The sequence below is a fragment of the Carlito syrichta genome, unplaced genomic scaffold (assembly GCF_000164805.1).
Source record: "Carlito syrichta isolate Samal-C Ts95f unplaced genomic scaffold, Tarsius_syrichta-2.0.1 Scaffold315965, whole genome shotgun sequence".
NCBI classification, from domain to species: domain Eukaryota; kingdom Metazoa; phylum Chordata; class Mammalia; order Primates; family Tarsiidae; genus Carlito; species Carlito syrichta.
Window position 1 is genome coordinate 47,340 of NW_007260061.1, and position 12,642 is coordinate 59,981.

General features: G+C 57.5%; 1 protein-coding gene and 1 pseudogene across 2 annotated transcripts in view; one reads left to right on the forward strand and one right to left on the reverse strand.

Moving 5' to 3' along the window:
* LOC110594529 overlaps window positions 1-2,047 on the forward strand; it is a 15,423-nt pseudogene extending 13,376 nt beyond the window's left edge.
* Window positions 2,048-2,913: 866 nt separating this feature from the next.
* Window positions 2,914-12,642, reverse strand: part of LIMK1 (LIM domain kinase 1) — a 26,367-nt gene continuing 16,638 nt past the window's right edge. The window contains exons 7-15 of one of the 2 annotated variants that reach the window (XM_021706732.1): window positions 12,384-12,567; window positions 11,514-11,600; window positions 11,109-11,240; window positions 9,156-9,215; window positions 8,910-8,975; window positions 5,154-5,310; window positions 3,739-3,794; window positions 3,318-3,475; window positions 2,914-3,238 (exon numbers count right to left, since the gene is read on the reverse strand). In XM_021706732.1, coding sequence (XP_021562407.1) covers window positions 3,076-3,238; window positions 3,318-3,475; window positions 3,739-3,794; window positions 5,154-5,310; window positions 8,910-8,975; window positions 9,156-9,215; window positions 11,109-11,240; window positions 11,514-11,600; window positions 12,384-12,567 — 1,063 coding nt within the window. In that variant the 3' untranslated portion in view covers window positions 2,914-3,075. The remainder of the gene's footprint in view (window positions 3,239-3,317; window positions 3,476-3,738; window positions 3,795-5,153; window positions 5,311-8,909; window positions 8,976-9,155; window positions 9,216-11,108; window positions 11,241-11,513; window positions 11,601-12,383; window positions 12,568-12,642) is intronic. The other variant, XM_021706733.1, reaches the window with a different exon arrangement.

Here is a 12,642-nt window from a genome sequence, read left to right on the forward strand (position 1 = left end):
GCGCGTGCTACCACGCCTGGCTGATTTTTTGATTTATTGTAGAGATGTGGTCTCACCTGCCCGGGCGGGTCTTGAACCCGCAGGCTCAGGCAATCCACTCACCTCGGCCTCCCAAAGGTGCGGGATTACAGGCTGAGCCACCGAGCCCGGCTTGATTTTTTTAAATTGGAAAAGGGTGTTCAATTTCGCCAAATGCTTTTTTTGGGCATCAATGGACACAATCATGTGATTTTTCCACTTCATTCTACTAATGTGGTGTATTACGTTGACTGATTTTCATATGTTGAACCACCCATGCTTTCCTGGGACAAATGCCACTTGGTCATGGCATTTTAATACACTGCCGAATTTCGTTTGCTCTTATGATGTTGAGAATTTTTGCATCTATCTGCGTAAGAAATGTTTTCTTGGTGTCTTTGGCTTTGGTATCTGGGTAATGGTGGCCTCACAGAATGAGTTAGGAAGAGTTCCTCTTGTTTTTGAAAGATTTTGACAAGGGTTGATGCTACTTCTCTTTTATTTTATTTATTTACTTTGAGTTGGAGTCTCACTCTGTTGCCCAGGTTGGAGTTCAGTGGCATGCCTATAGCCATCGTAGCCTCGGCCTGGTAGGCTCACGCAAACCTTCTGCCTCAGCCTTCCAAGTAGCTGGAATTACAGGTGCGTGCTACCACGCCCGGCTAATTTTTTTAATTTTATTGTAGAGATGTGGTCTTGCATGCCCAGGCAGGTCTCAAACCCACAGGCTCAAGCAATCCACTCACATCAGCCTCCCAATGGCACGGGATTACAGGCTGAGCCACCGAGCCCAGCAAGCATTATTATTTTAAGCCACCAAGTCTAGGTGTGTGTGTGTCTGTGTGTGTTTTGAGCTGGAGTCTCTGTCGCCCAGGCTGGAGTGCAGTGGCACACTCACGGCCACCCCAGCGTCGGCCGGCTGAGTTCCAGCAAGCCTTCCACCTCAGCCTTCCAAGTAGCTGAAACTACAGACGCCCGGCTAATTTTTGACTTATTGTAGAGACGATGTCTTGCCAAGTGCCTGGGGCTGGTCTTGAACCCACGGGCTCAGGCAATCCACTCGCCTTGGCCTCCCTAAGTGCTGGGATGTCAGGCTGAGCCACTGAGCCTGGCCACGATCTGTTACTTAGGTAACTCAAGTGACCGCCTCTCCTTAAATCTCCTAGCCCAGGGGTGGTCGCTGCTTCCTGCAATCATCTCTGGGTTATCTCAGTATCCACTTTTTGCTCTTCCACTGTCTTTCAACCCCTGTGTAAACAATTCCCCATATTAAATGCCCTATATGTGAAATAACTATGTGGTTTCTGTTTTCCTTTTCTTTTTTGAGACAAGTTCTCGTTCTACTGCCCAGGGTGGAGTGCCATGGTACAATCATAGCTCACTGCAGCCTCCAACTCTTGGGTTTCAGATTCTCCAGCCTCAACCTCCTGAATAGGTGGGACTACAGGTATGCACCACCACACCTCACTGATTTTAAAATTTTTTGTAGAAATAGGGCCTTGCTATGTTGCCCAGGCTGGTCTTGAACTCCTGGCCACCAGAGAGTCTGCCTTGGCATTTCAAAGTGCTGGGATTACAGGCGGAAACCACAATATCCAGCCCCTGTTTTCCTGATAGGCCCCTTTAGTTTTAGAAGAAAATATTAAGAAAGCAGTATATCCCTAAATATGCCTCTGGTCGCCCCAACCTGGCTGTTGGATCTTCACTTGTCCTGGCTGGGCTACCACCTCAGCTCCATGGAAAACAGGGCCGTGCCAGGCGCTCCCCTGCCCCGTGTCCCGACTGCCCCTGCATCCCTGTCCTCTCATCAGGCTTCTAACGCCTCCCTCGTCAGGACCGTTTCCTCGGGGCGCCCCCCGACAGACATCGCCACACAGAACGGGGTTGGGGAGCATGGTATTTTATTGTTCTGTGTCTGGGTTTTGTTCCTTGGACATCACGGTTCCTGGTTGGGGGTGGGTGTGTCCCACCTCCTAAGTCGTGGTCCCATGGGCCTGTTCGGATTGTTTTTCCAGGTTCAAAGTGCTGAGAAAGCTTCACAGTTTTAATACTTCCTAGATGCTCAACTGAGGCAAAGTGACAAAATGGCCCTCCCGCCCCTGCCCGCCAAAAAAATAAAACCCCAAGCCCCTGGCAGCTGCTGCTGCAGCCGTATGAAAAAATAATACAAACTCTTCTTAAAAAATAGATTACACAGAAAGAACCCAGAGGACAGAGGGACACGAGGGGGGGGCAGGGAGCCTTGGGGGAGAGGTCTAGGAAGGGGCATGAGATGACCGCGGGGGCTGGGCTGCTGGTGGACACCCACCTCCTCCGCTCTGCCCAACCTCCCTCTGCCTGGGCCGGCCTCTCCCCAGGAGCACTGGCCGAGGCACTACAGCTCCCCTCTTCCTCAAGGGACCCCTCTTCACCCTGAGGCCTGGTACCTGCTTCTCACTAAAGTGGCTTTGAGAAAGAAACAAAAAAGACCCACAGCGAGAGAAAGGGCGGCCACTTAGCCAACAGGACTTCCGCCCGTAGGCTCAGACTCCTCTCTGCTCTGGGGGTTTGGATAATTGTCAATACCTGCTGCTACCTAGACACCCCTTCCCCCGAAGGGGGAAATGGGCCCCGGACTCCCCATTTGGCTCCTGGGAACTTGCCTCCCCCTCGGTGTGTGCCCTGCTGGCACCCTGCTGGCGCCCAGCCTCAGAGCTGCAGACAGGTGCAGTGTGCGCAGGATGACCAGGGGGCGGCGGCGTGTGGAATGGGGTGCAATCACACGGGCCCTCCAGCTCATGCAAGAAGCGAGAAGGGGCAGCCCCGCCAAGACAGCGGTTACAGCAGGGCAAAGGGACGGTGGGTGTGCAGCTGGGCCAGCTCTGGAGCCAGGTGGACAGAGGGCGGGGGGGAGGCGCGGTCCACAGGGTGACAGAAGGCCAGTCAGGGCCCGACTCTGGGGAGGGATATGGGCGCCCGCAGCCCCGTCTAAGAGCGCCACACCTGGCCACCTCCGGCAGCAGAATCTGGTGAGGGTGGACTCTCCGGAGGAGGGGCAGGCAGCTGGGTGGGCTGGGCTCAGTCGGGGACTTCAGGGTGGGTGGGCAGTCCGCTCTCGCCACGCCGGTAGGTCTCCCAGAAGCTCCTGTCCAGCTGCTCCAGCTGCGGCCCCAACGGCAGGTGGCCGGCCAAGTGCATGCGGAGGGTCTCCAGCCAGTGTTCCAGCTTCACAAAGGAGGGCCTGGGTGACAGGGGGGCAGGGGGTGGGTCTGGCTGTCCTGGGACCAGCCCCACCCCCTAGGCAGCCCAGCCCCACTCACCTCTTCTCAGGGTCCAGATCGCAGCAGCGCACGGTAATGGGGAAGAAGCTCGAGGGACAGTTTGCGGGGAGGTAGCGGTCCAGGAAGCCTCGCACATTGAGGCCAAAGTCCATGGTGCGGGGCAGGTAGTCGGGGTCCGCGTTCACCCGCCCGATAATCTGTCCAGCACAAGACCCAGCAGTGACTCTGGGGCTCCCTGGCCGGGCCGGTGGTTTGAGGGCCTGTGGCCCCGGGCCTGGCCTGGCCTGACCCCCACAGCCCATGGGGGCCAGGCCCTCTCCTGCTGGAGGAGCCCGGTTCCAGGAGCCTCCCTGGTCTGAGGCCTCCAGGGCCTCCCAGCCCACAGCCTGGAGTGCGGGGAGAGCCGAGGAGAGGGGCTGTGAGCCCTGATGCCACTGCTGCTCTCCCACCCTGGACCTACCTCGCACAGGACGATTCCAAAGGAAAACACATCCACTTTCTCGTCATAGCTGCGTCCTGGAGGAGGAGACAGGGTGTCAGCAGGCGAAGCAGGGCCAGGGAGGCCAAACGGCGGGTGTCAGGCCAGGTCAGATGAAGAATGAGGCCAGCACTTTCCATGGGCAGCGGGGCTGAGGCTCTGCCCTCCAACCTACCAGGTCTGGGTAACCCTCTGGGAGCTCTGAGTGTGAAGATGAAATCCCTGGGCAAGGGGCTCCAGCCCAGTCGGGTCACTGACCAGCTGCCTGACTCCAGGCAAGTCATGGCCACAAAAGACGACCACGTCAAACCCCTGGAGCCTGTGACTGTTACTGTATTGGAAAAAGGGTCTTTGCAGATGTGATGAAATTAAGGATCTGGAGATGAGACGGTCCTGGATTATCTGAGTGGGCCCTAAATGCCATCGCAAGTGACCTTATAAGGAGACAGAAGAAGACACAAAGGTGGGGAGAAGGTGGCCATGAGAAGCCAGAGGCAGAGCCTGGACTGCTGTGGCCACAAGCCCAGGAATGTCAGACATCCAGAAGCTGGGAGAGGTAAGGGACGGCTTCTGCCCTAGAATCCTGGGAGGGAGCACGGCCCTGCCAGATTTCAGACTTCCAGTCTCTCAAACTGTGAGAGAATAACCCTCTATTGTTTTAAGTCTACAACTTGTTACAGCAGCCTCAGGAAACTGATACAGACTCTTTGAACCTTTAGTTTCCTCATCTGTAAAACGGGAATGATACCATTTACTGGATGATGTTAAAAACAATCAGGAGAGCTGCTTTCATTTACTGAATGTCAACAAGGTGGCCAAGGCTTTACCTTTATCCGATCCTCACACTCCGCCTTACAGACAGGGACCATTAAGACTGTTTTCCAGGTAAAGCTATGTGGGGGCTACACTACCTACGTCAAACTACACCAAGGGTCCTGAGATGGAGACACCATCCTGGACCGTCCAGGTGGGCCAGTGTCACCAGAGGGTCCTTACTGGAAGAAGGAAGGCCAAAGCATCTTCTCTCTGACCTCTGCATCTAGGAGATGTGAGGACGGATGCAGAGGTCAGAGAGAAGATGCTTTGCTGCTGGCCCTGAAGACGGAGGAAGGGGCCGTGAGCTGAGGAACGAGGCAGCCTCCAGGAGCCGGAGAAGGCCAGGAGAAGGGCTCTGCCCAGAGAGCCTCCAGAGGGGCAAGCCCTGACGATGCCCGCGTTTTGGCCCAGCGGGGCTGATCCTGGACTTCAGACTCCAGCAGGCACGGTCATTTGTTAAGCCACCAAGCATGTGGGGATGTGTTCCAGCAACAGGAGACCAATGCGGGACCCGCAGGGGGAACAGGGAGGCCGGGAGGGGCCGGGACCGGGGCTGTGGTGGGCGGGGCCTGCCAGCTCACCATTGATCATCTCGGGCGCCATCCAGTAGGGGTTGCCCACCACGGTGTACCGCTTTTTGCGGTCCGGCTTCTTGAGGCTCCGCAGGTCCTCGGGCTGTGTCTTCTCGTCCACCATGAGCCGCGCCAGCCCGAAGTCGGCTACCACCACGTTCTTGTTCTGGAAGATGAGGCAGGATCACACCGAGACCCGACCCTGGCGCTGCCTGCCTGGCCTGCTCCTAGCCGGGAGCCTCTCCCTTCCCCCAGTCCTTCCACTCTGGACAAATGGAGCTGCCGGAAGCACCTGGAAACGCCAGTCTGGCTCCGCCCCCCCACGTGCTGTGCCCATGGCCCCCTCTCCACCTGCTCCCCAAACCTTTCTGGTGCCCCCACGGCCCCCTCCTCCAAGCACCTCCTTTGCTCCCTTTGGGACCGACGCTGCCTCATTGGGAAAGAAAGACAGGAATCCTCATTAGAGACCCAGGTCCTATGTGTGGCACGTCCCAGATTTCATCTCTAATTCTCCTAACAACCTGGTGAGGTCTACGCTATTTATTTACTTACTCATTAAACGGAGTTTATTCGTGAGAAGAAGAAAAGGAAAAAGGAAGATTCATGGCAGAAAGACCTGCCATGGGTAAGTTTCTCAAAAACAAAAACTGCAGTTATTTGTATTCCCACTTTACAGATTAGGTGACTCAGACCCAGAGAGGTTAAGAAAGCTGCTCAAGACCACCCAGCTGGTCAGCAACAAAGCCAGGACGCAAACTCAAGAATTTGGAGTGTCTGGCTGTACAGCTTTGGGTTTGCAGGGGTCTCCCAGGCCCAGACTGAAACCCTACAGAGTAACACGCTGACTGCTGTGTCCACTCCAGCAAGACAAGACCTGGTCAGGGGACCTCCCGAGAGTCGACGGTGAGGGCCAAAGCCCAGGCATCAGCGCCAATGCAGGGAGCTGAACGTGTCCTCCACAGGTCATGGGGATGGGCCTGCTTGGACTTGGTGCAACGGCTTGAATGCTTGTGTCCCCTGAAACTCATGTTGAAACTTGATCCCCAAGGCCTAGCCATGTGTCGCTTCACAATGGGGATGTTCTCAGAAATGTGTCGCTAGGTGACTTCACCCTTGTGTGTACTTGGACACATCCAGATGAGGGAGTCCACGACACACCTAGGCCTGACAGTGTAGCCTACTGCTCTGACCACCAATGTTATATGTGGCCCCTCACTGACCAAAATGTCACTATGCAGTTCATGACTGTGACAGCATCAACGGAGGGGCCTTCAGGAGGTGACTGGGTTATGAGGGCTCTGCATGGATTAACAGGTTTTGAGGGAATCGGTGAGTTATCTCAAGAGTGGGTCTGTGACTGAAGCCAGTTTGGCGGTCCCTTGTGAGCCCCTCTTGCCACGTGACGCTCTGCACCGCCTTGGGACTCTGCAGAGTCTCCACCAGATGCAGCCCCTTGACCCTGGGCTTCTCAGCTTCCAGAACTATAAAAAATCCATTTCTTTTCCTTACAAATTACATAGTCACAGGCCTTCTGCTACAGCAGCAGGAAACAGACTAAGACACTGGTGTCTGGGGCCCTGGGAGCCTGGACCCTACTTCCAGCCCCAGGGTTGGTCACCGTGGCACAGGCACTGAGGAACAGGTACAGAGAGGGCAGAGGCAGGGCCCAGCCAGGTGGGGGTCAGGGCCACCGGGCTGCTCCTGAACAAAGAACCCTGTGCTGCTTCTGGAAGCAGCACAAGCAAGCAGTCACCTCGAGAAAAAGGTAAGGACAGCAGGTGGAGGGACTGGCCACATGCCCCAGGCCTACCTCAGTGAGGCCTCGGGTAAACTGGGCCCTCTAGGGGCTCTGTCGCCTCACTTCCAGCTGGAAGACTGGTTGGGGGTCCTACCCAGGATCGTCGGACCCTCCTCCCTGCTGAGCAGTAGCTCTCAGAGGGCAGCGTCCACTAAGACTGCTTGCAGAGTGCTGGTTCCGGCCCCATCCTTTTTGGAAGACTTGCGGAGGGGCTTGGGAATCTATACTTTTTTTTTTTTTTGAGTTGGAGTCTCACTCTGTCGCCCAGACTGGAGTGCAGTGGCCGCTCCCGGCCACCGCAGCCTCGACCTGCTGGGCTCCGGCGATCCTTCTGCCTCAGCCTTTCAGGTAGCTGAAATTACAGGTGCGCACTACCACGCCCGGCTAATTTTTGATTTATTGTAGAGATGAAGTCTCGCCAAGTTACCCAGGTGGGTCTCGAACCTGTGGGCTCAGGCAGTCCAGGGAATCTACACTTTTCATGAGCCCCCGGGGTCTTCTGACACAGGGGCCCAAAGACTGCTATGAAGAACCCAGCCCTAGGGAGACCAGCAAAGGCTATCTCCTGGCTTCCCAGAGGCCTTATGTCGTGGGCAGAGGTTCTGGTTGGGCACAGGAGGCAGGAGGCTTCGCAACTCTCAGATGCTCCAGGGACAGTCCCTGCTGTGGGATGGAGGCCTGATGGTCGGCCCTCTCCCCTGCTCTACCCAACACACTGGCTCAGCCTGCAGGCAACATGAGCAGTTCCCTGGGAGGCTGGTGAGAGGCAGCCCTGCCTGACTCTGCGGACACCGCCCACTGCTCTCCATGGCTTGGACACTCACGGCGGGCTCCAACCTCCTTACCACAGCTGAGAGCTCTCATCTCCTGCATGTCCCACCTCTGGGTTTTGCGTGTGCTATTCCCTCCACTCGAAACTCTTCCTGTACTGAATTCCCTCGACAAACGCCTGCCTGCGGAAGCTCCTCCTCTGCACTGAATCTCAACCCGTCTGTCGTGATAGCGTCTTTCCCACGCCCCAAATCCGTGTCCACCTGGAGCCTCGAGGACAATCTTATTTGGAAATACCACAGGGTCTTGCAGATGTAACTAGTTGACAGGAGGCTATGCTGGAAGAGGATGGGCCCCGAATCCTCCGACAGATGGCCTTCCAGAGGACACACAGACACACACAGAGGGAGAGGGCCACGTGAGGGCGGGGGCGGAGCCCGGAGTGATGTGGCTGCAAGCCAGGGAATGTGAAGGACTGCCGGCAGCCATGAGAACCAGGAGCGGGGCTGGGGATATATCCCCCTCAGAGCTCCAGAAGGAAGCAGCCAACAACACCTTCTTTTTCGACTTCAGAATTCCTGAGCTCTGCTGTTTTAAGCCGCCTGGTTTGTGGTCACACGTTATGGCAGCCCGAGGACACAAATACACTCCCCTCTACTTGGGCACCCCTCCTCTGCTTTGGCGGAGAGCCTGGGTCCCCTCGACCACCAACCCTTATACCTCGGGCTCCCTGCTGCCACCTCCCTACTTAAGTATAACCCTCCAAAGCCTCCTCTTTCAGGAGGCCTGCCTTGACTGCCCCAGCCCACATGCCTGTGTCATATCCTGGACCCTCAACTACTGATGATGTCTGGTGTGGCCTGAGGCCACCCTGCCGTGGGCTGTCCTCTGTGAAGATCGCAATCCCAGTCCTTTGCGGCTTTCGTGTCATTGATTTGTCAGACCCTCCTCAAAACCTGGGGTGCTGACGACCCGAGGACCGGATCCACGCTGAGTCAATGGCACAGCCTGTCGAACCCAGGCCTGTGGTCCTCCTGACCTTGGGCTCTCCCCCAAAGGCTGTTACCCGCCGCCCCCGTCCCAAATTGGGGTGTGGGAGGCAGCCCAAGGGGCCTCCAGCTCTGGGAAGGCCCTGAGGCCAGAGTGGGTTGGGCGCCTATGTCTCCGCCTCGCCCAGCGGCCGGGGCCCGGCTCACCTCACGGACCAGGCAGTTGTGGGAGTTGAGGTCCCGATGGATGATGTTCATGGAGTGGAGGTAAGCCTAGGGGAGGGGCAGACATCAGGAGGAGGCTGGCTGAGGAATCCCAGCCCCACCTGAGCCCCCAGAAGCTCTCCCTCATCACCCCAATCAGGCCAGTGGGGGCATCCTTCCCACTCTCCACCCCACCCCTCAGCCTCCTTCAAAGCCTCCCTGCAGGGCTGGACCACCCGGCTCACTCACCATCCCCGACGCGATGTCCTTGGCAAAGCTCACCCTCTGGCTCCACGGGTACTGGCTGTCCTGGGGTGGAGGAAGAATGGCCAGGGTGAAGGTGGGGGACCCGGTGGCCCCGGTGGACAGTTGTTTCAGAGAGAGGCAGGAGGGGGCAAGTGTCCTAGAGGACCCAATGTTCCCCCACTTTGGCATCCACAGAGGTCTGTTTCTAAGAGGTATGGGTAAACAACTCAGAGATGTCAAGTTCTTTTCTTTTCTTTCTTTTTAGAGACAGAGTCTTACTCTGTCTCCCAGGCTGGAGAGCAGTAGCATGACCCTAGCTCACTGCAGCGTGAGCCACTGTGCCTGGTCCAAAATGTCATTTTCTCTTTTTGTTTTTTTTGAGTTGGAGTCACACTCTGTTGCCCAGACTAGAGTGCAGTGGCCGCTCCCGGCCACCACAGCCTCGACCTGCTGGGCTCTGGCGATCCTTCCACCTCAGCCTTCCAAGTAGCTAGAATTACAGGCACGCGCGACCACGCCCAGCTAATTTTTGATTTACTGTAGAGATGAGGTCTCGCCAAGTTGCCCAGGCGGGTCACGAACCCGCGGGCTCAGGCAATCCACTCACCTCAGCCTCCCAAAGGCGTGGGATTACAGGCTGAGCCACCAAGCCCGGCTCAAAATGTCATTTTCTAACAGAACGAATTTCAAACACTAAGAAGAGGGGATACTCCTCCCAATCTGCCTTCTCTGAGGAAAAAAAAAAAGCTATATTTATCTTCTATAAAATCCCATCTTTTCAGGTTTTTTTTTTTGGAGTTGGAGTCTCACTCTGTCGCCCAGGCTGGAGTGCAGTGGCCGCTCCGGGTCACTGCAGCCTCGACCTGCTGGGCTCCGGCGATCCTTCTGCCTCAGCCTTCCAAGTAGCCGGAACTACAGGTGCATGCTGCCACACCTGGCTAACTTATTTATTTGTTTATTATAGAGATGAGGTTTCGCCAAGTTGCCTGGGCTGCTCTCAGACTCATGGGCTTAGGCCATCCACTCGCCTCGGCCTCCCAAACTGCTGGAATGACAGGTGGAGCCACTGAGCCCGGCCATCTTTCCATGTTTCCAAAAAATCTGAACCTACCCCCATATCAGGCAAGAGACAGAAAGCACGGCGAGGCCACCTGGGGAGCGGCAGCACAGAGCCAGCCAGGAGAGCGGGCCTGTGGATGCAAATCACTTGGGGAGACACCTCGTTCTCTATCCCCCACCCCTCACAGACCTCATGTGCCAGGGCCAGGGTCTCGGAGCCTATCTAAAGACAGGTGCAGCGAGGACTCCTTGCTGGGTGTAGCCGCTGTTCTCCATCGCTGCCTGACCACACAGCCCTTGCTGAGGCTACACCTGGCAGAGGCCCACAGGCTCACGCTCTGGGCAGAACCCCAACCCGAGGAAGTGAGGATGTGGAAGCTGGCGGGGGGGAGACGAACAGGACCCAAGATCCCGTGGTCTCAGGGAGATCCTGCGGTGGGGCTGGAAGCCAGGACTGGATCCTGGGGTGCGCTCCCGTGAGGCTTCCTTCCAGCACTTTCTTAAGGTGGGTTTGTCATTTTATCCAAAGCCTTAAAGAAAGGTTCGATTGTACAGACTGCGTTAAGCAGGAAAAGCGATTTCGCTTTGCCAGACACAAAGGCCCTCCGTGGAGTGCTAACTGGCTCTGGCTGCCCTGAGGCAGGGCCCAAGGGCCTGCAGGGTGGCCAACCTGAGACAGCCATGCGTCCCCTCGGAGGAGTCACCGCCCTCCCTGGGCCTCCGCTTCTTCCCGGCATTAGATGGAATCGGCCGGCGGCTCTCCTACCCGCTTCAGAATCAGTGTTCAGAGGCCTCTGAGACCCCTGCGGCCCGTCTGCACTAGAGAGACGAGGAGACTGAAGCCCACAGGGGAGCTGGCTAGGGGTGCGGCAGGCAGGGGCTCTGCCCAGGACTCACCATGCTCTTGATGATGCCCCGGAGGGTGCCCCCCTTTATGTACTCGGTGATGAAGTTGAGCCTCTTGTCCTTATAGAGCACCCCGATGAACTTGAGCACGTTGGGGTGCTCCAGGCATCGCATGACCTTCACCTGGGGGCGCGTAGGCAGGCTGAGCGCGTCTCCGCCTGGTCCAAGTGTGCCCACCTCTGCTTCTGCCTCCTCCACCCCACCAGAGGCCACGGGGGCCCCCAAGACGAGGAGCCCGCAGCCCTCCCGCTCCCAGCCCAGCAATACCTTCCCCGCCACCCTCCTGGCAGATACTGTCTCTTCTTTCCTCAGGTGGCTTGAGAGCCATCTCAACAGGGAAGGGTGTGGGGACCCAGAAGTTGGGTCCCCAGGGGTGGGAGGGTTCCACTCACTGACCTCCTTCAGGAACGTCCTCTGGGTCTCCTCATCGAACCGGATCAGCTCCTTCATCACCATCACCTCGCCTGTCTCGCGGTGTGTCACCTGCACGGGGGACACAGAGACGTGAACACCCAGGACAGACAGAGGCTCTGCCATAAGCTCGCCTTGTAGGAGGCTCCCATCCCCGGCCTGGGGCTGCCAGGGAGATGGATAGATGGCTTCAAGCTCCTCGGACCTCTTGTGGGATGCTCCCAGACACCCAAGATGGTGGGACGTATTATCCTTTTACAGCTCAGGAAACCGAGGCTCTGAGAGTCTTCCAAAAGGGCCAAGGTCACCCACTTGCAGGGAAGAGGGTTTGCTGGGACTCAGGTCCAAGCCAGTGAACCCAGGCCAGCTCTCTGCTCTGCGGGCCTGTTTCCTGGAGGCTGAATAGCAGCACGGCCAGGGAAACCTTGCCTGGCAAGAGGACCAGAATGGGGTGGGGGCCCTGGGCCTGTCTGGACAGCTGGACGGCCTGACCCGCACATTTTGCATAACTCTGCCCCTTCCAGTCTGCTCACAGCCGGGTGACATCAGAGCCAGGGAAGAGCATACGTCCCTGAGAAGTAAGCAGTCTGGAGGCCATGGTGGGAGGTCTTGGGCTCCGCAGAGTGCTCTGGGGGGCACCTCCGGGCCAGTCTGGGCTGCCCTTCACTCCCATGGCCCACCCCAAGGGGCCACCCTTCAACACCCTCCTTTGCAAAAAGTTTCGGTCTATCTATAGTGGCAAGGGAGTCTAAAAACCAGACACTCCTTCCACTGTGTGATCACCGATCGGGGAGGAAGGGGGACTGAGGGTCTCGCTCAACCTGCGCTGCCCACCCGCCCCAGCGTGCCCTGTACCTTGATGGCCTGGCCGAAGCAGCCCTTGCCCAGCACCTCCCCGTGAATGAGGTCCGAGGGCCGGAAGATGCGATGCGGTCGGCAGACCACGCGGAGGGACTCGGAGCGCCCCAGGTCCTTGCGCTGGGAGGCGGGGGAGCCCAGCGAGCTGGCGCCCGGAGACCTGTCGATGCTGCAGCTTCTCCTGCAGAGGCACACACGGCGCCCTGTGCCACGTGGCGGGTGCGCACGGCCAAGGCCCCGCCCCCCCTCATCCCCG